The sequence below is a fragment of the Penicillium chermesinum genome (genome assembly GCF_028974085.1).
Source record: "Penicillium chermesinum strain IBT 19713 chromosome Unknown utg000003l:1.0-5111272.0:1.0-5115320.0, whole genome shotgun sequence".
NCBI lineage: Eukaryota > Fungi > Ascomycota > Eurotiomycetes > Eurotiales > Aspergillaceae > Penicillium > Penicillium chermesinum.
Window position 1 is genome coordinate 4,804,547 of NW_026695313.1, and position 23,734 is coordinate 4,828,280.

Genomic DNA, 23,734 nt, shown 5'->3' on the forward strand with positions numbered 1-23,734 from the left:
TTCGATGGTTCTGAGCTGGCACCCGAGACCTCTGAAGTTTGATGCGTTGTTTTACCAGAGCCAGATGGACGGCGCGCTTGTTGATCTGCCAGGACTTGTGCTTCGAATTGAGAGACGGGTGGGAACCGGCTCATCTGTGCGTCGGGACTGAGGCTGGCACGGCCTTCTAGTATAGGGAGAGTAAACGAACGTGGAGTGGGTGCTCCTATTTTCTATCGAAGCATCGAAGGCTGGAGTAAAACCAGCAGATTCGGACTCTGTCTTCAAAGACTCCAATGGGTGAGGAATAGCGTTGCCTTCAGATTTGGCAGGCTCCCGGAAACTCACGGATTTCCTGCGTCTGATTGAAGGAGTCTTTTTCAGCTCCGCATCAGACGAGGTTGGCGCCTTCGCACTCGAGATGTCGTTTGCATCCTGAGTTTCGTTTGGGCTTTGATTCGCAGTGTCTCTAGGCTGAGGGTGGCCGATACCCTGACTAGGTACGGAGTGACTGAATTCCAGGTTTATCGCGTGTCCATCAATATGAGCACCTTGTAATGATTGCATGCCAGCTATAGCTGCATCAAACGACGGGAATTTCAAGTAACCGAAGCCTGCATGTTTTCCAGAAACGGAATCCATGGGGAGATCAACATCAACAATGAAACCCTTGGCTGCAAAAACATCGCGGATCGTTTTTTCTGTCACGCGGAACCCGACGTTACCAATGAACAACGTCTTGTTTCGAGCGTCGGCCTCGGATACAAGACTAGCCTCACTACCAGTCTTGGCCCCGGGTTTATGTTGCCAGTTCCACTCAGGTGGGGAGTACCAAGGGGCTCTGGGAGGCCATGCACCACTAGAAAAGGGATAAAACGCAGGCGGCTGTGCTGCTGCGTGCGCAGGACCTGGATGTGGAGGCCCATGACCAAAGTGTCCAGTACCATAATGTCTCGGATCTCCATAAGGCCGTGGGGTAAAGCTCCAGGGCGGCTGGTAGTGAGGTGCTGGAGGATGGCTGGTGAAGAACCCGGCAGGCCCGACAGGCGGTGGCGGCGGGGGCGGTGGATATGGCCGAGAGAAACGATTATTAAAATGATGAGAGGGATCAGTGCGGAGTGAATAGGGTGAATCGTTTTGATTCGGCAGATCACGGTGATCAGGGGCGGCATTCGACGCCGAATCATGATTGACACGATCACAAGCTGTTGGCTGACCAGGACCAGGGAATTCAGATTTCATGTCCTGGCCGGTGGTGTTGCTAGCTTGATGTTCAGACGGTTGACCGCTATGAGACGACGCAGGCTCACTCGCTGGCCCTGTTGAAGTACTCGAAACAGGAGCCGTAGGAGCTGCTCCTTCAGTTGCTGCGTTCATCTCTTGCAAGCTAAATCGACTTAACTCGCTTTCAAAGGCCGCAAACAAAGTTCGCCCAATTTGGTTGAAATCTGAAGCCATGGTGCGCAGATTTTCAGCTGCATTCTCTGCTACGGGCCTTCCAGCATTGTAGGTGTTCTCAGCCCATTGTCGGCTGCTGTTAGGGATGTTATTGTATGCAGTTCTCATGTGCGTTTCAATGGTGGCTAGCATTGACTGCAAGGATGGGATAACATTCTCAGGGATGTTTCGCTGGGCCTCGTGCAGTTGACGTTGTAGATCAGGCCATCTTGACCGGAGTTCAGATTGGACTATGTTGGCACCATGGACCAGATGATGTAAAATCTGAGCTGCAAGAAGCTCCGCGGGATGGGGAGTTCTTTGTTCACCCGTCGTCGATTGCTCTGGAGCAGGCTCGGGATCAGAACGTTGAGTCCTTATCTCAGAGGAATCTTCGGCAGCGTTGAGTATATTAGCTAACTCTGCCTCGAAAGCAGCTAGCAGAGGCTGACTTTCATCACCAGGGGTCGAGGTGGCAGTCACATGTGGGATAGGTTCGATATTGCTAGATGTATCGACACTTTCAGAAGCTTGGGGTCGAGAACCCTTGATTTCATACTTCTTCCATAGCTCAGTTACCGAGTTGGACCGACGAATGTCGAATATGTGCATAGGACTTGGGCTATCCTCGGAGGATTCGGTTGGCACCAATGGGGGGTTCGGCCCCCAGGGCTTCATCAAGGCGCTGGGAGAGCTCGAGTGAAGATCCAACCTATTGAAAAAGCCAAAGTCAGACATCTTCCCGCAAGTAAATATTAAACACGTATAGCCTACCGTTATCTGATCGCCATCGTCCTCATCCAGGTAGGTTAGTCTCGCGCGTGGGTGGCTATCGGCGAGGTTATCGTACTCAGAAGCTGAGATCTGCACGATGCCTGGAGCAGAAGAAAATCCAACTAGCTTCCCTTCTGCTCCACCAGAAATGCCTTCATGCAGGTCCCTGATCTGAAAGGGTTTCAACGACATCTTGCGTTGAAGATGTGAGCCAAAAAGCTCCGGTCGGGGATGTGGAGAGCTTGGAGTTCACAGCTGTTGGAAGATGGAGGATGCTACCAGAGTGGGCATCCACTGGAGATCAAGAAAAGACCAAGGTTGATATCATGAGACGCGTAAAGGCTGTTGCCTATGAACAGGATATGATGATGATGATGATGATGATGAAAGAGGGGGCAAACGACAGTAAGATGATCTTTGCCTCATCTACAAGAAACAGGCAACAGCGGATAAGATAAAAGGTCCCCGCTCAGCGCCCGGACCATGATGACTCAGCCTGTTGATCCTGGCCCCGGCAGGGAAAGTATTTTCAAATACCTGTGAGCTGCACGTTTATAGCTTTGCTGGAAGGGGCCTTTTATGGCAAATTGAGATCCTTACCAACCAGGAGACCTTCCAATGTAGGCGAGAGCCTTCCTTGGAGATTAATCTGCTTTGGCTGGCACAGTGATGCTAATGACAGCCCTGCAAGGCGTCACTACCTCTCAGTCTTGAGAGACTCACCTTCCTTTGGAACGTTCGAGGCGCAATCCTCGCCATGTCAACCAAGGCCTCTGCATCCCGATTACAAAGTCCAGGCGACCGGAACCTGAAGAACGTGGTACTGGGGGACCTGCTGTTCAAGCCGTGGTACCAATCCATCTACCCAGAAGACCTCGTCGCGAAAGACGCCGACCACCTCTACGTTTGTCGCTGGTGTTTCCGATACTCTTGCAACAAAGAAGCCTTTGCGTCCCATACACAGGTCTGTGAGAATCGTACGACGCCCCCCGGCACCAAGGTCTATGATCATGGTGGCTACGCAGTGTGGGAGGTAGACGGAGAGGTACATAAACTATTCGGACAGAATCTATCTCTGTTTGCCAAGTTATTTCTGGACCACAAAACGGTATTCTTCGACGTCGCAACATTTCTATACTACATCCTCACCTTCACGGACCCTGACAACCAAGACAACTACCATGTCCTTGGTTTCTATTCTAAGGAAAAGCTGTCCTGGGACGCCAATAATCTGGCATGCATATGTGTCTTCCCTCCATACCAACACAAACAACTCGGCAAATTACTGATGGGTGTGAGCTATAAACTCAGCGGCTGGGAATCATCCGGCGGTTCCATTGGAGGGCCCGAGAAACCTCTTAGTGACTTGGGCCAAAAGAGTTACAATAGGTTCTGGGCCGAACGGATTGCAAGGTATCTCCTATGTGGGAAGCATGGAAATGATGGAAGAGAGAATGATAAGAAACCTAGCACTCCTTCAAAGGGTTCTCGTAAGAGACCCCAACGCGAAACCATGACTGTTGAAGAGATCGGCCGAGCCACTGGTATGTTAACAGAGGACGTGATCACCGCAGTCAAGAGTATGGGTGTCATCAAGGCGGATGATAGCCCCAAGAAACGAAAGATGCCCCGTCATAGCAACGGAACCGAGACTGACGAGGGGCCTAAGATGCTGATTCGTAAATCAGATGTTCTGGAGTGGGCAAAATCCCATCATCTTGACTTACATGATCCTGTCAGAGAAGAAGGCTTTATTGTCATATTCCCAACAGCCACTGACTCGGAAGAAGAAGAATTTGTAGAAGCCTAGAGTACGACTTATGGCTCAAATCTTGTATATTAGTACTTAATCAACGAACGATGCTTATGATTTATCACCTATACTCCTTGAACTATCATTTGAATCTCAAGTTGAGCAACTGGTCGAAAGCCTTTTCTGAACTCCAACTTTAGCTGCGACAAGTCGCTCCCCGATCCGACATTTGAAAACTACGCCCTTCAAATTCATATTCTAAGCCTTGAAGCAAAAAGTTGTATTGTTACCTAGCTGGTCCCGTCCAGGTAGATCTGCTCTACATAGCGCAAGGCTCGTACACCTCAGAGCCTAATGCTTTGGCAACAATTTTGTATTAATGTGTGCATTTTTCTTTTGGACAGGGAGGACTTTTTAAGCATAAGAAGCACCAAGTCCCAGCTCCATCTAATTCTTTACATGATTTACCGGGCATCATTATCAAGATCACATTACTCCTCGCCACCAGGGAGGACCCTGTTTGCTCATCTGTCGAGCCTTCAGAAGCTCGTCACAAAGCAACAGGTTGGCAGCAATTCCCGTGCTGGAAGCAATGCAGTTGCGGAGGACACGGTACGAGTCGAAGATACCTGCTTGCACAGGATCTGTGGGCTCGCCTGTGTCCAAATCGAGACCGGCAATGTTTCCGTCGTCCACTTCAACTTGCAGAGCAGCGAGGGAATCCTGGATATCATGGCCGGAGTTGGCGGCAAGAGTCTTGGGAATAACAAGGAGAGCATCTGCGAAAGCCTCAACGCCCCACATCGCCTTACCCTTGACAGACCGACGGAACTCCGGTGACTTGAGATGAGTGGCACAAGCGACTTGGAAAGCACCAGCACCCGGAATCACGCAGCCATCAACAATAGTGTTGTAGACCGAGCGAAGACCATCGCGGACGGCATCCTTGACCTGAGCAATTGTATGTCCGTTGGGGCCCTTAATGAGGATAGTGACAGACTTGGGATCTTTAACTTCCTCCACGAAAGTGAACTTCTCTTCACCAAGCTGATGCTCATACACAAGACCGGCCCAGCCCAGAGATTCAGGGCTGAGGTCCTCCACGCTGTTTTGAGCAACACCACCACAGACAAGCTGTAGACGCTCCATGTTGCGGCGCTTAGCCCGGCGAAGAGCCATGATACCGTTCTTGACAAGCACATCCAAACTGAGGGGGGTCAATACCCTTCTGGTTGATCACAACAAATCCCTTGTTGGGGTCATTGCCACAGACTTGCTTCTTGAGATCAACGATTTTCTGTAGCTTGGCATCGACAAATTTGCGCTCACTCTCCACCAGCTTGTCTCTCTGTTCGGCACTGGAGTAGTAGAAGCCCGAATTGATTTCAGACTTCTCGTACTCCAGACTGACATTCAATGTCAGAATGAAAGCGTTTTCCACACGCTTGGGCATATCGGGGTGGCGGGCACCGTGGTCCAAAGCAAGACCACGGATCAGCTGAGTGTCTGATGATGTGCGGTGTTGCATGGTCATGATCTCGACCATGTGCAGGTCAGGCTTCTCCGGGGCACGCTGAATAGCAAGGACGGCATCGACGATGTCAGGAGTGAGCTTCTCAGCGAGAGCATTATTGAGCTTGGTGGAGAGGGAGGTGCGGGCGACAGACAGGAGGAGTTCACGATCAATGGTGCGCTCGAGCTTGAATTTGTCGAGGAACTACGAATCGGGTGTCAGGACCTGGAGGGGGGAAATATGAGGACGGGCTGTCAAATACCTTCAAAGCCTCCGTCTTTGCAAGCTCGTAGCCATCGGTGATTACTCGAGGGTGCAATCCCTCCGAAATGTGACGGTCTGCCTGCTTCAGCAGCTCTCCAACCAGTAGCACAACGGACGTGGTTCCATCTCCAGTAATATCATCTTGTGCGGTTGCCGCACGCGCAATCATAACCTTTCATATTGCTATCAGTTGATATTCGAGGGTTTTGCGAGGGAATTGATATCTTACGGCAGTGGGATTTTGGATTTGCTGTCAAAAGTTAGTAAATATATTCCCCATAGTATGGCTTTCACGGGCGGGACATACCATTTCACGTAGGAGGACATTTCCGTCCTTGGTGAGTTTGATCTAGATGGGCCTATGTGAGCAAATACTGACTCGTGGCATTCGAAGAAAATTGAGGGGCATATAGCATACTCCGCCGGCACCGTCGACAAGCCTGGGTTCTATTAGTTTTATTTGATCACGATTGGGGAGAAAATAGCACATACATCTTCAGGGTTCCAGAAGGACCCAGGTTTGACTTGAGAACATCCTGTAGTCCCTCTCCAGCGCTAATGTTGACCTTCAGCGCTTCTCCTCTCCGCTAGAGGAAATGTTAGTGCGGGCACACGGAGAAGAGGGGTCACAATATGGGGGCACTGCATACCCGGGACTCCGCCTTGGGGTTCAGCAGTTGAGTTGCAGACATGACTGCAGTACCAAATGAATGACTGGGAGCTCAACCCAGTAGATACAGTGTGTATGAAAGTTGAGGGAGCTCGTTTCCAACCGTGGACAGGAGAGTGGGAAGCGTAAACCGGAAGGCGGTGAGAATCCCACACTCAAACCCATTTGGCGCTAGCGGCGAAATTTTTACCAAGAGCTTCGATTTCTTCACTTCCGCCTTTTCGATTGATCCCTCCGCGCCAGCAACATAACACCGTTGCTTGCTACAGTCGCCTGCAGGTCACGGCTTGTGCAAATCTAATTCTGGTCGACTGAGGATAATTGTGCGACCTAAGGTGTAAAAAAAATGGCCGATTACCTGCTTTTTGAGAGTCCTGTGGGCTACTCACTTTTCAAGGTTGCCCTTCAGGGTGATGCCGTGGGCAACCGCCTGAAGGAAGTCCAGGAGGGTATCAATGACCTTGCTAAATTTGGAAAGATGGTTGACGTCGCCAGTTTCCTGCCTTTCGAGTATGTTTCAGCCATGCTCACCCTCTGCAAATATTTTTTGGCTGACCCACCTAAAGAAACAACAAGCAGGCTCTTGGTGAAATTAACGACGTTTCCGAGGGTGTTGCGTCAGAGACCCTCATTTCTTTCCTCGAATTGAACCTCCCTAAGCCAGGCAAGAAGAAGAAGGTAGTTTTAGGAGTCTTGGACAAGGGTCTTGCCAGCAGCATCAAGTCCGCCTTTGACTTTGTGGACTGTGAGACTGGCGATACCAGCGAGCTGGTGCAGGACCTCCTCCGTGGTCTTCGCCTGCACTTCACCAAGCTGCTGAAGCAATTGCGTGATGGCGACTTGGACACCGCTCAGCTTGGTCTCGGTCACGCCTACTCTCGTGCCAAGGTCAAGTTCTCTGTCCAGCGTGACGACAACCACATCATCCAGGCTATTGCTATCCTTGATCAGCTCGACAAGGCCATCAACACATTCGCTATGCGTGTCCGTGAATGGTACTCCTGGCACTTCCCCGAGTTGTACAAGATTGTTTCCGACAACCAGCGCTATGCTGAGGTTGCTCTCGTCGTGAAAGACAAGAAGACATTGAGTGATGACCGTCTGCACGAGATCGCCGAACTTGTCGATGATGACAAAGGTATTGCGCAGAACATCATCGACGCTGCCAAGCACAGCATGGGTCAAGATATCTCCGAGTCTGACATGGACAACGTTACTGCATTTGCCGAGCGTGTGGTTAGCCTTTCGAAGTACCGCAAATCCCTCTACCAATACCTTGTTTCCAAGATGAGCGTCGTTGCCCCCAACCTTGCTGCTCTGATCGGCGAGGTCGTTGGCGCTCGGCTGATCTCCCACGCCGGTAGCTTGACCAACCTTTCCAAGTACCCTGCCTCTACTGTTCAAATTCTGGGTGCAGAGAAGGCTCTTTTCCGTGCTCTCAAGACCAAGGGTAACACGCCCAAGTATGGTCTTCTCTACCACTCCTCATTCATTGGCCGCGCTGGTCCCAAGAACAAGGGCCGAATCTCTCGATTCCTCGCCAACAAGTGCTCTATTGCCTCTCGTATCGATAACTTCTCCGAGATCCCCTCAACCAAGTTTGGTGAGGTGCTTAAGCAGCAGGTCGAAGAGCGCCTGGACTTCTACTCAACCGGTGCTGCTCCTACCAAGAATGAGGTCGCCATGGTATGTTAACCCTGAATATATATGGTTCAACGTGATACTGATTAGCTCATAGAAAACTGCCATGGATGCTATCTTGGCCGGTGTCGACAATATTGATGGTAGCGACGATGAAATGGAGGACATCAAGCCTACCCCCAAGAAGGAGAAGAAGGAGAAGAAGGAGAAGAAAGAGAAGAGCGACAAAGGTGACAAGAAGAAGAAGCGCAAGTCCGACGTGGGCGAGGGTGAGTCCGACAAAAAGAAGAAGCGCAAGCACGACGCCGATTCCGAGCCTACAAAGAAGAAGCAAAAGGCATAGAGTCAAGAGCATAAAAGCGCTTTTTCGTTGTTGGAACTCGGGAGTCTACGTCTGGCGTTGGGTTGATATTTTGTTGATCTTTCTTTCATGGGTTTATTTCCTATTCACGACTCGATGGGCTCGGGGATCTGTAAATTATTCTACTTAGGCCATTACTTGGCAATAAGATTTGCTCTGTCCTGTGTGTTTCTATATTCTATTTTAGTACTATGGAAAATACGCAGCAGATAGTTCGAGCAGTCCTAGCTTTGGATGAACCCCAGTGTTAAGGTCCTCGTGCCTCGCTTACAACTGATCTGGACAAAGAGGGATTTTGCTATACACATGTTGGCATAGGTCGGAAGGTCTAAGTGTATGCGGTTCATATTCCCCTGGCCCGCCCCTTGGAACCTGGAGATCCGCTAGTTGTACAACCCCGATTGGTTCCCGCAAGTATTCCAGAACTTACACCCGAGCGTCCAATGGCTTGCCCCTCACTTTGACCTCCGCCTGCTACTGAGAGGAATCGCTGCGCTATGAATTCTCCCTATTCGCGCTGACCGTTGAGCGCTACTTGACCCGGAGCGCATTACTTAAAACCCCGAGATACGGATCCCTTACTCGTGAATCCTTACACAAGCTTCAACTCGCAACCTTGGAAGCTCTGGCCCCGCGATGATGACGACTGACTTTTCACGGCGTCTCTCTGCTGGGTCCAGAGAGCATCATCCTTCTGAGTCAGATTGCTATAGTCTTTCAACTTCACCTACCTCCACAATGTCGATCGCTAGTCTACAAGAGGCTCGGCTTCGGGAAGATATGGAGCTGGGACGCCACAGTCCCCGAGCCGCTGTGGCAGGGCGGTTTGGGCAGCTAGCGATCCGAGGGGAGCGGCCAGGCGAGCGCGAGTTACAGAACCCTGACCTGGCTCAGAACAACATGCTGGAGGCCCATGAGTCTTCGCTGGGAGACATTCAGGAGGATTTGCCCGCGAGTGAACCTGCAGACACACACGCGGTGTTTGACGTCGACATGCAGCCACAGCCTGGATCGCCCCCCACATCTACAGATCGTCTATCAACTCCTCCAGCTACGTCTCCGAAGAAAAAGCGGACGCCCTCTCGCAAGCCCACAGTACGAGCATCACCCTCAAAAAATCGCAAGAAGCGATTTTCACCTCCACCTCCGCGGTCATCCCTTGAAGACCCTTTCACGTGGCATGACTACGAGATCACAGGCCATGATCCTTCAGATCCAACGGACGACGGGTACGGGATCAATGGCGTAGGATTCAAGCCTACCGCAGCCATGGCATGGGCAAGATCGCAAAAACGCCAGAAGCAAGTTTTGGAGTGGAAGAATCGTGAAGCGCGTGAAGCGCGTGAGAAAAGGCGAGAGAGAAGAGATGATGGGGTCAATCTTGACCCAATCCACAGCATTCGACAGGGCTCTATTCAGAAACGAGTCAAGTTTGACGTCTAACGGCAGATCTACTTCCCAGATTTGTGCCACGATACGAGATTTAATCAGCATTTTCAGGAAACTAGCCTAGGAGTCTTGGAGCTCATTCTGCATCGGGAATTTCTTTTCAATATGATTTGATTATCAACATGGAATCGGGGGCTCGGAATTATGATACAGATGATTTGATGACATGATGACATGCCACCATAAGTCTTTTATGAAATGAGAATATACATATTTGGATATAATCGTACAGCAACACCAAGACTCCAATCCAGAATGAGAAGTTTCACCAGAACTTATAGTTGGAGGGGTTTGTCCAACTCTTCTTCCTCCTGTCCTCCTCTGCCAAGCGAGCCATCTCTTCGGCCTTCTCCTTTTCTCGCTGTTTCTTGTCTTTTAATTCCTTCATCATTCCAACCATTTGAGTTACGTTTCGTGCCTCTTCGATTCGGCGGCGGCGAAAGAATTCATAAGCTCCGATCGAGCTAACCACGAAACCGGCGGCGGCCCAATTGGCCGCAGAACCAAGTGAACGAGCACCTAAAAGATTTTGTTAGTAACCAGATCTCAGAGTAACGAGATTCTAGAGGGGAATGTACCGCCAAATACAGCACGTAAACCACCTGTCGCAAACCCAGAACCAATTCCAATCATGAGCGAATCCCGCGAACCTGGTGACCTATGAACTGAAGATAATTCGGAAATGTTGATAGTCCCCGTGATATCTGAATAAGATATGTCTTTCGGATCTTTTCCGCGAGGCTTGTATGAAGCATTCGCTAGCGCATTGACTGGCTCCTCTGGGTTGCCAAATGCCTCCCATAGCTTTCCCACTTGCGACTGCGGGAGTTCATGCTTCGGTTTCTTCGGGTCTGTAGACGGGATGGCAGCGGGTAGATGGCTCCCAGGCTCTTGGGAATCTGGCCTTAGTGGATTTTCTGTCATAGTGTGGGTTGTAACGGAAATAATCCGTAGAATCCGTTGACCGTCGAGCAATTATTCGTTTCCAGTAGCCCGTCAATAAGTTTAACGGGACTACTTTCTTCCGATGGTGCTCGTGTTGGGATGGTTATTCCGAATGATGACTAAGGATCGCGCGCTGCGGACGCGAACGCGTCGATTGCATTGGGGTTGGTCTCGATTGGAGCAGGATAATTGGTGCTGGACCCTCCTACGAGCACGATTTGCAGAAACAGTTGATAACTCCTGCATCTCCCTACGCCCTCTTACTCACCTAGTTCTTCAGCCAAGGATAATTTCTCACGCCCATATCCTCCTATGTTTTTCTAATACTTTTCGCCCTGCATACGTTTTTGTGAAGCCCAGTCGGGCGAGTACTTCGCAATGCCTTCGCGAAAGCCCAGCAAGTTTGGGAATAAATACCGATCTGGCGCTTCATCCTCCAATCCAAGACGAACAAAAACCGTCGAGTTCTCCTCTCTACGCTCCACAGAAGCCACCTCTCAAGATGAGAAATTCGAAGCCGTTCGACTGGCCAACAGCATCGATGAGTCCCTCGGGTTTCCGCGATTCGAGTCCGGCGAGACAAAGGCCGGATGGCTTATTAATATGCATAGTACGACAATAGAGGATCCAAATGTGCAAGGTGGTCGCGCTGGTGTGGATTACTATTTTTTGCAGGACGATGGTGGCAGCTTCAAAGCGACAGTCGAATACGACCCATACTTCCTCATTGCGGTTAAGAAGGGCCATGAGATGGATGTCGAGGAATGGTGCCGACGAAGTTTCGAAGGGCTGATCAAGAGCTTCAAGCAAGTGGAGAAAGAGGACTTGAACCTGCCGAACCATTTGCTCGGTCACCGAAGGAAATTCCTCAGATTAAATTTCGCCAATGTCGGCAATCTTCTCGAGGTTCGCAGAACGCTGCTACCCTTGGCAGAAAAGAATAAGAAAAATGCCGGTGTGATGGATGCATATGTGGAGATGACCACGTGAGTTGATTCTTTTCCCTCATTGTGACCACGTTAAAACTTTCCTAATGATATTTAGTGCGACGGCTGGCTTTGATCTGTACGATGACGAAGATACTAATGAGCAACGACCTAATGGAAATGTACAAGCGAGCGATTATATTGTTGATATTCGAGAGTACGATGTCCCGTATCATGTCCGAGTATCAATTGACAAGGGTATGTGGCCAGAGGCAAAAATTTATGAGGGATTCGTACTGATACTATATAGATATCCGGATCGGAAAGTGGTACAATGTCGAGGCAAAGCATGGGGTAGTTTCTCTCACCTGCTTAGAAGATCGACTTACACGCGCGGATCCCGTTGTTCTTGCCTTCGATATCGAGACGACGAAGCTCCCTCTCAAGTTCCCCGATGCTGTCATCGACCAGATCATGATGATATCGTACATGATTGATGGGCAGGGATTCCTGATCACCAACCGAGAGATTGTTTCTGAAGACATCAGCGATTTCGAGTACACCCCAAAACCAGAATACGCTGGACCTTTCATAATTTTTAATGAACCGGATGAGCGAGGGGTGCTGGAGAGGTTCTTTGAGCATATCAAAATCGCCAAACCCACAGTCATCGCCACTTACAACGGTGACTTTTTCGATTGGCCTTTCGTGGAAGCAAGAGCAAGTGTGCAGGGAATCGACATGTACACCGAAATTGGCTTCAGAAAGAACAGCGAAGATATCTACCAAGCAGACCATTGTGTGCATATGGATTGCTTTGCGTGGGTCAACCGTGATAGTTACCTGCCCCAAGGTAGTCGTGGTCTGAAGGCCGTTACCGTCGCGAAGCTTGGCTACGACCCCGACGAACTTGACCCCGAGTTGATGACACCGTATGCGAGCGAACGGCCACAAACTTTGGCCGAATACTCGGTTTCCGATGCCGTGGCGACTTATTACCTCTACATGAAATATGTGCACCCTTTCATCTTCTCCCTTTGCACCATCATTCCTCTCAACCCCGACGATACCCTGCGGAAGGGAACTGGTACCCTCTGCGAAATGCTCCTTATGGTCCAAGCCTACCAAAATGAGATTGTTCTACCAAACAAGCACAAAGATCCACCGGAGGCCTTCTTCGACGGTCATTTGCTTGAGTCTGAAACTTACGTTGGAGGTCACGTCGAAAGTATTGAGGCCGGTGTTTTCCGAAGCGACATCCCCGTGGCTTTCAACGTCGACCCGGCTGCAATTGATGAGCTCATTCATGACTTGGACCACGCCCTCAAATTCAGCATCGAGGTCGAAGAGAAGAAATCGATGAATGACATCACAAATTTTGATGAAGTGAAAGCCCAAATCACCGAGCAACTTCTTGATCTGAGGAATAATCCCAGCAGAAACGAGGTTCCTTTCATCTATCACTTGGACGTTGCCTCGATGTATCCCAACATCATGATTACCAATCGATTACAGCCAGATTCGATGATCGACGAATCAAATTGCGCAGCCTGTGATTTCAACCGACCAGGAAAGACCTGTGACAGGCGAATGCCGTGGGCCTGGCGAGGTGAATTCTTGCCGGCAAAGCGCGATGAATACAACATGATTCGACGTGCCACTGCCAACGAGCGATTTCCCGGTCGACACAAGAGTGCTCCCATGAGATCATTCGACGAACTTAGCATTGAGGAACAAGCTGCGGTGGTGAAGAAACGTCTTCAGGATTACAGCAAGAAGATCTACCACAAAATTCATGACAGCAAGACCACTGTTCGCGAAGCGATTATCTGCCAAAGAGAAAACCCGTTCTATGTCGACACTGTGCGAAGTTTCCGCGATCGTCGTTATGATTTCAAGGGAAAACAAAAGGTTTGGAAAAACAAGACGGATTCACTTCAGTCGTCCGGCGCATCTGCCGCTGAGATCGAAGAAGCCAAGAAGATGATTGTTTTGTTCGATTCTCTTCAACTGGCGCACAAGGTCATTCTGAACAGTTTCTATGGGTATGTCATGCGTAAGGGTTCTCGATGGTATTCGATGGAGATGGCTGGTGTCACTTGTCTCACTGGTGCTCATATCATTCAAATGGCCCGAGAGCTTGTCGAAAGGATAGGCCGACCGCTTGAGCTCGACACCGATGGCATTTGGTGTATGCTTCCTGGCACATTCCCCGAGAATTTCGCCTTCACCATGAAGAACGGGAAAAAAGTGGGCATCTCATATCCCTGTGTTATGCTTAATCACCTCGTCCACGCGAGGTACACAAACCACCAGTATCAAGCACTTACCGACCCATCTACCTTCAAGTACGAAACTTACAGCGAGAACTCTATCTTCTTCGAAGTCGACGGACCATACCGGGCGATGATTTTGCCTACTTCGAAGGAGGAGGACAAGAACTTGAAGAAGCGGTACGCCGTTTTCAATCATGATGGCTCGCTTGCTGAATTGAAGGGATTCGAGGTCAAGCGCAGAGGAGAGCTGAAACTGATTAAGATCTTCCAGACTCAGATCTTCAAATTCTTCTTGGAGGGAAGTAACCTTGCCGAGACCTACGCTGCCGTTGCTCGAGTTGCAGACCGGTGGTTGGATGTTCTCTACGAGAAAGGATCGACTTTGGCTGACGAGGAGTTGATTGATCTTATTTCGGAGAATCGAAGCATGACCAAGACCCTCGAAGAATATGGAAACCAAAAATCAACTTCCATTACAACAGCGAAGCGTCTGGCTGAATTCCTTGGTGAACAGATGGTCAAAGACAAAGGATTGAACTGCAAGTACATTATCTCTTCGCGACCTCGAAACACCCCTGTCACCGAAAGAGCCATTCCAGTCACTATCTTCTCTGCCGAAGAAAACGTCAAGCGGTTCTTTCTTCGCAAATGGCTTAAAGAGGACCCGGGAGACATGGATCCTCGAACGGTGATTGATTGGGATTACTACATCGAACGTCTGGGGTCTGTGGTTCAAAAGCTCATCACCATTCCGGCCGCTCTACAGAAGCTCCGAAACCCAGTTCCCCGTATTGCTCATCCTGACTGGTTGCAACGTCGAATCGCCCAGAAGGAGGACAAATTCAAGCAAAAGAAGATGACTGATATGTTCGGCAAATCCGATAAAGCACCACTGTCTTCCATATCCACCAATATTCTTGATCACCGCGTCCAACATGCTGGTGATATGGACGAGGTGATTGCTAATTCGACCCAGCTGAAGATCAAATCACCGGAGGGCAAGTTGTCTCGGAAGCGCCAGCATCCAGAAGGTCATTCCAATACCGCCTTGGATCCCTTTGCCAGCCTTCCTGCCACCATGCCATCAATCACTGAAGACTACGTGGGCTTCCTGAAATACCAAAAACAAAAATGGAAGATCCAGAAACAAGCGCGAATTCGCCGCAGGCAGTTGTTCGGTGATCGCCCCAATACTACTTCTGACGGACTGGGCAGCTTTTTCCGCAACAAAGCTCAAATGTTGTACATTAGTACTTGGCAAGTCTTGCAGCTGTGCGAAACAGGCCGGCCGGGCATTGTCCGTGCTTTTGTGCTCATTGACCAAAAAATTCATGCTCTCAGTGTCAAAGTTCCCCGTCAGTTCTTCGTCAATCTTAAGAGAGAATCGTTACCGGATATCGAGGTACCAGATTGTGAGGTAGAAAAGGTTAACCATACTCTACCAAATGGCCATCCTTCGGTTCATCTTTTCAGGGTTTCATTGTCTGAAGACACGTTTCTCGAAGAAGCTGACAAGATGGACGCTCTGTTCCAGCACCCCAGTATAGAGGGTGTGTACGAACGACACGTTTCCCCCAGTGTCCGGGCTGTGCTCAAATTGGGAAGCCATTGTACTTTTGACGAAGAGCAACGGGGTGTACTGGGCGATGGATTGGACAAGGGCTTTGACCTTTCGAACCTACTGCACACTTCCTCCGATACGCCTTATCTCTTGGACTCTCCTTTAGCCTACCACTACCTCTACCATGTGTCATCTGGCGATCGCCAGATATTTGCACTTTTCTCAACGACCAAGAAAGAAGCACACATCGTCATTCTGAATCGCACGAGAGATGTCCAGGGACTACCAAACGTCGACAAAATCTACTCGGAACTTCTTACGAGGAAGCTGCAAGATGGTTCCAGTGACGAAGTGCAGAATGCATTCCAATACCAGGATAAGATCCACTTCAAGACTACGCAGGTGATGACAAGACGGAAGGCTCACCTTGAAGTTGGCGACTTGGTGCGTAAACTCCGAAACGATGAGAGCCAGCCGGCTGTACTGGTAATTCAATCTCAGCAAAAAGACCGTCTTTGCCATGACATCCCCATTCTGAAAGAGTACCCGACCCTTTCCGTAAAACCGGAAGTTTCTGACATGGAACTGCCTCCTCTTGGCTGGCAGGCGTTCATTTCAAGGCGGATTGTCACGCACTATCTGTACCTGTCGGCTTGGATTCAGCACCTGACGCTGCTCGCACGGTACGGAGATGTCCCGCTCTGCAATCTTGAGACCGATGACCCTCGATACCTCATCGATATCTCATATGCTCGGCGATTGCAAAAGAGTAATGTTGTGTTGTGGTGGTCGAACGGGCCGCGACCTGACCACGCCGGCTATGAGAAGGACGACATCGTTGGGCCGCTCGAGAAGGTTAACATGCCATCGGTAAATATGCCGAATGCATATTCAACCGTCTGTATTGAATTGGATGTTCGGAACCTTGCCATCAACACCATTCTTACTTCATCTATTGTCAGTGACATGGATGGAGGCGACACTCTCCTCGCTGGGAATGGTACCGAGGACAACGGGATCTTATATTCTGAAAAGGCGTTCGCATCTGCGGGTGCCGTTGTACTTCGAGAGATGGTCAAACACTGGTGGACTGAAGCATGCGCCGGTAATAGCATGGCCGATATCATGGTGCAACACTTAATTCGATGGGTTGAGAGCCCAGTTTCATGTCTCTATGATCGGTCTCTGCACAACTACGTGCGCCTGCTGTCACGCAAATCCTTCCAACGACTGATGGGTGAATTCCGACGAGTTGGCTCCAACGTCGTCTTCGCTAGTTCGACTCGTCTCCTGCTTCAGACCACGAAGACTGAGGTGGGTAACGCATATGCCTACAGTCAATATGTCTTGAAATCCATTCGGGCGAATCCATCCTTCCACTTCGTCGATCTGGAGATCAAGGAATACTGGGACTACCTTGTTTGGTATGATGAGTACAACTACGGCGGCAAGGGCTGTCGCGAGGTGGTAGAGGCAGAACAGCAAGACCTCGAGACCGTCATGCACTGGCAACTCAATAGGTTCCTCCCGACGCCCATGCAGAACATCTTCAACGACTGGACTGTCGAGTTCATTGAACTGATGCACAACTTGAAACGACCAGATCTCCAGAACGGTAACATGTCTTCAACGCCCCGTATGACGCAGATCCCCATTGGACAGCCAGGCGATAAGGAAAGTGAAGAAATTTCGGCCATTCTTGCCGAGAAGTTCTCGAAGCCTCTTAAGAAGCAAATCTTGGGCTTAATCCGCCGCCAGCGGGACGAGCTACTCCATCCAGAACTCGCATCTGACTACGCCTTCCCCGTCCTGACCTGGTGTTCTCGTGGATCCGAATCACGACAAGCGGAACCCGGCATTAGAGCTAGTGAAGCTGCTGATGCAGGTCCTCAGTCTGTCCAAGACTATCTCATTGGAGTCACGACTGTTGCGACGTGAACTGCTCGCTCTCTTTGAAGTTCGCGAGTTCAGCAAAGAAGGTCGATTCGAAAACCCCAGCACCAATTTCAAATTGACAGAGCTGACCTGCAACGCTTGCTGTCTCATTCGAGATCTTGATCTATGCCGCGATGAGGATGTGCTGCCGGACCCTGGGGCCGAAGCCAGCAAAACCCCCAAGCCTTGGCGTTGTCCCTTCTGTCAGACGGAATACGATCGACTTGCTCAAGAGGAAGTCATGATTGGCCAAGTCCATGGTCTCGTGGTTGAGTGGCAGACACAAGATCTGAAGTGCGCCAAGTGCAGCAACCTCAAAGTGAGCGAGTTCATGGAGCACTGCTCATGTAGTGGCACGTGGGCACCTACTATTGATCTCAAGGAGACGGAGAAGAAACTCCAGGTGATGCAGAGCGTCGCCAAGTTCCATAGTCTTCAATTGCTCGAAGGTGAGGTGGACAGCATCCTAGCTCGCATGTAGGACGATGGCGGTGGGGGGAAGGATTTTTATTTATTTATTTATTTTTGATGCCTCTTGTGCTTGGGGGTTCACAGTTACTTGATGATTTTTATGTTTCTGTCGGGGGGTTTACACGACATTGGAGGAGTTTGGGGCGTTTTTGACTGCATACGTTAGCCCAACTGTAAATACTGGAGACGTTGGCGATCCTCGTCGATCCAGACTGTCTCCCTCTTATTCATACTTACACTTCCCTTTTGACTCTTCTCTCTTCCCCCTACTTTCTTGTAGTCCCTGAATGCTCTCCTCACAGAAACTGCATATCCGAGTAATTTAGGGGTGGCCGTGAGTGTTTCACATGTTTTCGTTTACTAGTAGCGGGGCAGATCTGTGGGCTCCGCAGTTTCAGCGCATGAAGCTAATCCTTTCGCAAACACAGGTACATATCGACCAACGCCGTATATAATCCCTCCGGCCCTCTACATTCCCAGCCAGTCCCCCTTCCTGCCTCATCGCTCCTGTAACCTCGCTCGTCGCTCCCCGTCACCGATTCCTTTCGGCCCCCAATGGCCCAGCCTCCCAGGCCTCAAGTTCAGCCTTGCCGGTACAAGACGGGCAAGACCCTCGGCGCCGGCTCATACTCTGTCGTCAAGGAATGTGTGCATATTGATACGGGTCGCTACTATGCAGCCAAGGTCATCAACAAGCGGCTCATGGCCGGTCGCGAGCACATGGTTAGACACCCCGCCAATCCCCCGCAGCAGACCCCGCGATCATGAGGAGGGAGACTGATTGAGAGCTATCCCAGGTCCGCAATGAGATCGCAGTCCTGAAAAAGGTGTCTGTTGGGCACCAGAATATCTTAACTCTGGTGGATTACTTCGAGACCATGAACAACTGTACGTGCGCCGCCAGCGCAAGGTCGAAATGCCTCTTTGCGGGTGCCTGAAAACCCCCCCGACCGCTGACAATCGCCGAATCTGCAGTGTATCTCAGTAACCGACCTCGCTTTGGGAGGCGAATTGTTCGACCGCATCTGCCGTAAAGGCAGCTACTTCGAGACCGATGCTGCCAGCCTGATTCGCGCGATCCTTTCTGCGGTCGCTTACCTGCACGACCACGGTATCGTGCATCGCGACCTCAAGCCCGAGAATCTGCTCTTCCGTACACCAGAAGACAACGCGGATCTTCTGATCGCCGATTTTGGTCTTTCGAGGATCATGGACGAGGAACAGTTCCATGTTTTAACCACTACGTGTGGTACGCCGGGGTACATGGCCCCGGAGATCTTCAAGAAGACCGGTCACGGCAAGCCAGTGTACGTTGCCGACACCTCGCTGGCATTCCCTGCTTCCTCGGAGGTTTACTGACAGAAAGCAGCGACATCTGGGCCATTGGCGTCATCACCTACTTCTTGCTGTGCGGATATACCCCCTTTGATGCGGACTCGAACTTGGAAGAGATGCAAGCCATTCTCAAAGCCAACTACTCCTTCACTCCGGAGGATTACTGGCGCGGTGTCTCACAAGAAGCGCGTAACTTTATCGACCGCTGTCTCACAATTGCCCCAGAACAGCGAATGACCGCACACGAAGCATTGCAGCATCCCTGGATCAACCCACCGTACGACGACCCACGCACCGGCTCTGGGCCGACCTGTTGCCTACCATCAAGAAGAACTTCAATGCCCGTCGCACCCTGCACCGAGCTATTGACACCGTGCGTGCAATCAACAAACTGCGCGAGGGCGGTGGCTTCATGATGGACGGTGCAATGAGCATCGACCCCAAACCCGAGCGTGTCAATGGCGACGAGATCACCTTCGAATCGGACCAAGCGACACCAACCCAGGATGTCATGCAGATTGATAGCCGCGGGAACGCGCGCGGCCAGAGTGAGGCACAGATCCAGGAACAGCAGCGTCGAGTCAAGGAAACCATTGCTGGTTTATGGAGTCGTTCGGGCCGGTAAATTGACATATTCGACTTGCTATGCTCTATTTGTAGCGTGAGGAATACCGCTGTAATTAAGCTATTGAATCGATTCAGCCACTGAGTTTTTCTTTCGATCGTGGTTAAGATATGTTATGAATATATTCAATGATTGATGATCCTTGAATCTACCGTCGTCTGAAGATTGTATGTAGCAGATGAGCTGGCCATCAAAGAATTATCTCCGCACTCGATATGGGATAATGCTTTTCCAAACAGCGCCTATGCGGCAGCCGGGCCAAGAGCATGCTTCCGAGCCCTCGCCGTATCCCACATCCCTCAGAAACCATGACATTAAGCGGTTGAAATTGATCTTCCGACTCCAACATGAACGTGAACTTCGATGAGGCCAGCGTGGGAGACTGACAAACCCGATCGATCCTAGCCGTCGCTTCGCTGCCGTACTTGATATATCCTGAAGACCGCCTTCCGCGCGTGCAAGGCGAGGCAGACCGAAGAGCGCAGATGAACAGGTCTCGGCTCGCCTAGCATCCACCATCATCATGAGAATTATTTTGGTGCAGCATATCGCTGACCATTTCGCTATTATGTGCTGGCGTTTCCTTGTCGCTCACAATTTTGTCCTGCGGTGGTCTCGTTTGAGGACCATCGGTATCTCGATCAGCAACGCGATCTCCCTCGGTGGCTACAGTAGACGTGTTAGCGAGGCGGCACGCATATCTTGAGAACAAGACGCACCTTGGGATTGTCCATCGGTTTCTGGTCGTTGTTGTCTCTGCTTCTCCGAGTTCTGGCGCTTCTTCATCGATTCGTCGGACGCGCTTTTGCTCCCTGGAATGTTCGGGATGCCATGGTATATTCGGGCTTCCGAGTCGGTCATCGTGGGCTCCTGCTCACAAGGTGCATCCTGCTTCTCTTGGTCGCGGGCACTACGCTTAAGTTATTTTTGAAGTGTGGAGGCATAGACGGGTTGACGTCGATGTGACGTAGATATGCCACTGATCGACCCTGAGCTCAACGTACTTATCAGCTTGACAAGGCTGGGAAGAAAATTGGAGTCGGCTTTTCTCGCATCATATTGGCTGGGTTCAAACTACTTTAGAATAGGGAGGGTCGAAGCGCGGCCGGAAGGATTCGCCAGCGAATGGTATTCTAGTAGCATCGGTAGATCCCGCAGAACATTCAAGGACCGAACCGGCTGTGGAGACTTTGGGGTACATTTGGGGAGAAGGACACAGTATATGCACAGTCTATGAACCAGATCAGATATCGGTTCATGCTCATATATGTCATATTCTCGGAGATAAGCACATACCTGATACATGCAAGTGTTTACGCTTACCTCCAGCTCTATAGAGATATAGGAACTTATCAGATTCGACCCTCCCTTCCCAAGGAAGTATTCACAAGTCTTGCAGCTCCGTATTACGATTTAGGCGGTGCAATCAGCTTGCCATCCTGGAGTTTCCACCCTTGATACTTCAACTTCTTCCACTTTTGGCCCGCTTTGATGCGAACCAAGTCACCCGTTGCTATGGCATCTTCTTTAGAATCATGGCCTTGGTCTCCTCCGGTTTGGATGTCCCGCTTGAGGTAGGTCTTGGCTAGTGCCTTGAGACTCATTCTCATAGGCAGACGGCGGGGATGCGGATACAGAATAACCGTATCGATGACGGTAGGATGGATGATTCGGCAGGCGTTGAGGTCGTTATCGATTGCATGGCCGATCAGAGGAGTATCAGGCTGAAGGAAACTGAAAAGAACCTCGCGTGCCGCAGCGGGCGACTCAACATACTGAAGAGCTTTGGTCTCACCTCCTGTCTCCTGCAATGGGCCCTTGCCCTTCACGGCGGTACCATAAAGCGTAGCAGACGCATAGTGTTCCGGGAACACTCCGGAGTATCGTGAGTTAAGGTCAAGCAACTCGCCCATGGGCTTGACTAGGATATCCACAAGCTCACGGCCTTCGGGCCAGCTGACCGCGGTCAGACGAACGAGCTCCATACCCAATGTAGTGTATCCCATTTCACAATCAAAAGACACAGGATCATGCTTTTTGTCATCTGGTTGCAGCGGCGTCTCTTTAAACTGGAGGACCGCTGCCAAGCGGTTCCTGTCCGAAAATTTGTAGACATGCGTTTTAGCCGTAGTGCAACCCCGCGAAGCCCCTACTGCTTCACCACAGCAAGGGTAATAGACGTCCGAGGAACCAGTGATTTGGTCTGTTCTCTTGCGCCGAGGGTATGATGGCCGAATAGGGTGATATTTGCACTCACCGCCGCTAGCCAACGTTCCGTCCACATGGCGACCTGGAAAGACTTGGAAACGTGTGCTGCACCGATCGCATACCTCCCATCCTTTGGATACATCGATACCTTTTCTGGCCGATTCAACATCTTTCTCCTTGGGCAGTGTTGTGACATACCCATGTTCTTCCAGGCCCTTCAAAGGGGTGACGAGTTCGTTGGCTAATGCAATCTCATCCTTCACTGTCAGATTTAGGTCCGCGTTGATAGGGGGTGGTGTGTCCTCGAGCTTCTGTTGCTGACCGAGCTCCGAATTGTAATATCTCGTGTTTAGATGTTTCATGACCTCTTGGATCCAGTCTTCCAGAAGCATCTTGGTGAATTTAACAATGCGGAGTTTAATGACATTTTTGTAGACGGCGGGGCTTTCCCTGGCCATGGTTTCCTCCTCATCTAAGGCCATGATGATGAGCTCCTGCTTAGTCAAGGTAAAGCATATCTGAGAAGGTAACTCTTTGGCCACCCTATTGTTTAGGCGTGTCATCGCTTCGTGTAGCTTGGTGACGAGCACAAGACGAACATTGTGCGTTGCAGGCGGTTTTGGAAGCATGCGAGGATTAAGACTCTCTTTGGGTACAATTCGGGGGGGGTAACTTGGTCGAAACCCCATCGGAGGCAGAGGCACTGGCCGGAGCAGAAACACTGGCCGGAGCAGGAGTAGCTGCAGGCTCGGCAGGTTTGGAGCTGCTAGCCGATGGAGACGCCACAGCATCAACTCTCGAGGGAGGCCGGGAAACATTGTTCAGACTCTTCTTCAAATCGGTCATCAAAATTTCAGTGGGTTCTTGCTCGACTTTTATTCTTTTTGGCGTGCGTTGGCCCTCATAATCCTGTATCTGCGGAAGGACTGATAAGTTGTTCTCGGCTGTTGGCTGATCGCCGGGCTTGTGAGAAAACAAGCAGTTCAGGAGAGAGCACTCTTCGCCCTTGGGGCATGGCACAATGGCGGAAAACTTTCCCAGGGGTGTGAACATGATTTGGCGCTTAGTGGAACCCTGTATACAAGGTTAAGTGAACTATGCTGGACCACTGTGATGATCCGGGCGATGCGCATAGGTCACTAACCGGGCGGCATGGAGCTCGTTCCAATGGCAGAGCTCCGATGTGATATTCGGTCGAGAGTCATGGGCCAGAGATGACAAGCCCTTTATGCACGTTGGAGCTCATCCACCAAGCGGAACGGCAACAGATATCTTCGTGGCACACTGCCCACAGCTCCCTTGAGGGCGGTTGACGAGGAAGAAAGAGAGGCTGGCAGGCCACACGCTAAAAGAAGAGGCTGCTGAGATACTGCAGGCTTCCCTGGGATGAACCTATGAAGGCCTCTGTAAACTATAAATTTGCGACGTCAACAGCGCGATGGACCTTGAAAGAGATGCAAACGAAACAAACTTCACCACCTGCCCTGCGTCTGCCTGCCGAATAAGGCCGCGATCTTATCGGCTTATCGGGCGTCGAACAGTCCTTTGGCTTCGGAATCGGAGGAATGAGTGACGCCTACTTAACTCCGCCCGGCCTTTATCGCCGCACGC

The 23,734-nt window shown here is 50.6% G+C and overlaps 11 protein-coding genes across 11 annotated transcripts; 5 read left to right on the top strand and 6 right to left on the bottom strand.

The window, feature by feature from the left end:
- Positions 1-51: 51 nt before the first annotated feature.
- On the bottom strand, positions 52-2,382 carry N7468_004784 (uncharacterized protein; the record flags this gene model as incomplete). Its single annotated transcript, XM_058474081.1, has 1 exon — positions 52-2,382. One exon carries the CDS (start codon positions 2,380-2,382, stop codon positions 52-54), a length of 2,331 nt encoding a protein of 776 aa, XP_058333084.1.
- Positions 2,383-2,947: 565 nt separating this feature from the next.
- On the top strand, positions 2,948-4,000 carry N7468_004785 (putative histone acetyltransferase (MysT1); the record flags this gene model as incomplete). The annotated part of the gene is made up of 1 exon (XM_058474082.1): positions 2,948-4,000. The coding sequence occupies one exon, from the start codon at positions 2,948-2,950 to the stop codon at positions 3,998-4,000; it is 1,053 nt and encodes a 350-aa protein (XP_058333085.1).
- A 429-nt stretch (positions 4,001-4,429) lies between these two features.
- On the bottom strand, positions 4,430-6,412 carry N7468_004786 (chaperonin-containing T-complex subunit CCT6; the record flags this gene model as incomplete). The annotated part of the gene is made up of 8 exons (XM_058474083.1): positions 4,430-5,131; positions 5,184-5,660; positions 5,719-5,892; positions 5,950-5,970; positions 6,028-6,069; positions 6,139-6,160; positions 6,213-6,307; positions 6,371-6,412. The coding sequence occupies 8 exons, from the start codon at positions 6,410-6,412 to the stop codon at positions 4,430-4,432; spliced, it is 1,575 nt and encodes a 524-aa protein (XP_058333086.1).
- Positions 6,413-6,736: 324 nt separating this feature from the next.
- sik1 (snoRNP complex protein NOP56) lies at positions 6,737-8,374 on the top strand (the record flags this gene model as incomplete). Its single annotated transcript, XM_058474084.1, has 3 exons — positions 6,737-6,900; positions 6,957-8,076; positions 8,129-8,374. 3 exons carry the CDS (start codon positions 6,737-6,739, stop codon positions 8,372-8,374), a joined length of 1,530 nt encoding a protein of 509 aa, XP_058333087.1.
- Positions 8,375-9,028: 654 nt separating this feature from the next.
- N7468_004788 (uncharacterized protein) lies at positions 9,029-9,835 on the top strand (the record flags this gene model as incomplete). Its single annotated transcript, XM_058474085.1, has 1 exon — positions 9,029-9,835. One exon carries the CDS (start codon positions 9,029-9,031, stop codon positions 9,833-9,835), a length of 807 nt encoding a protein of 268 aa, XP_058333088.1.
- Positions 9,836-10,106: 271 nt separating this feature from the next.
- On the bottom strand, positions 10,107-10,765 carry N7468_004789 (COX20 family protein; the record flags this gene model as incomplete). Its single annotated transcript, XM_058474086.1, has 2 exons — positions 10,107-10,360; positions 10,420-10,765. 2 exons carry the CDS (start codon positions 10,763-10,765, stop codon positions 10,107-10,109), a joined length of 600 nt encoding a protein of 199 aa, XP_058333089.1.
- A 399-nt stretch (positions 10,766-11,164) lies between these two features.
- Positions 11,165-17,965, top strand: N7468_004790 (DNA polymerase epsilon catalytic subunit POL2; the record flags this gene model as incomplete). The annotated part of the gene is made up of 4 exons (XM_058474087.1): positions 11,165-11,772; positions 11,831-11,970; positions 12,023-17,366; positions 17,443-17,965. 4 exons carry the CDS (start codon positions 11,165-11,167, stop codon positions 17,963-17,965), a joined length of 6,615 nt encoding a protein of 2,204 aa, XP_058333090.1.
- Positions 17,966-18,510: 545 nt separating this feature from the next.
- Positions 18,511-19,915, top strand: N7468_004791 (serine/threonine-protein kinase; the record flags this gene model as incomplete). Its single annotated transcript, XM_058474088.1, has 5 exons — positions 18,511-18,678; positions 18,753-18,843; positions 18,941-19,262; positions 19,325-19,479; positions 19,521-19,915. The coding sequence occupies 5 exons, from the start codon at positions 18,511-18,513 to the stop codon at positions 19,913-19,915; spliced, it is 1,131 nt and encodes a 376-aa protein (XP_058333091.1).
- Positions 19,916-20,420: 505 nt separating this feature from the next.
- Positions 20,421-20,776, bottom strand: N7468_004792 (uncharacterized protein; the record flags this gene model as incomplete). The annotated part of the gene is made up of 2 exons (XM_058474089.1): positions 20,421-20,581; positions 20,635-20,776. The coding sequence occupies 2 exons, from the start codon at positions 20,774-20,776 to the stop codon at positions 20,421-20,423; spliced, it is 303 nt and encodes a 100-aa protein (XP_058333092.1).
- A 545-nt stretch (positions 20,777-21,321) lies between these two features.
- On the bottom strand, positions 21,322-22,752 carry N7468_004793 (RNA exonuclease; the record flags this gene model as incomplete). Its single annotated transcript, XM_058474090.1, has 1 exon — positions 21,322-22,752. One exon carries the CDS (start codon positions 22,750-22,752, stop codon positions 21,322-21,324), a length of 1,431 nt encoding a protein of 476 aa, XP_058333093.1.
- A 7-nt stretch (positions 22,753-22,759) lies between these two features.
- Positions 22,760-23,176, bottom strand: N7468_004794 (uncharacterized protein; the record flags this gene model as incomplete). The annotated part of the gene is made up of 1 exon (XM_058474091.1): positions 22,760-23,176. One exon carries the CDS (start codon positions 23,174-23,176, stop codon positions 22,760-22,762), a length of 417 nt encoding a protein of 138 aa, XP_058333094.1.
- Between the last annotated feature and the right edge of the window lie 558 nt (positions 23,177-23,734).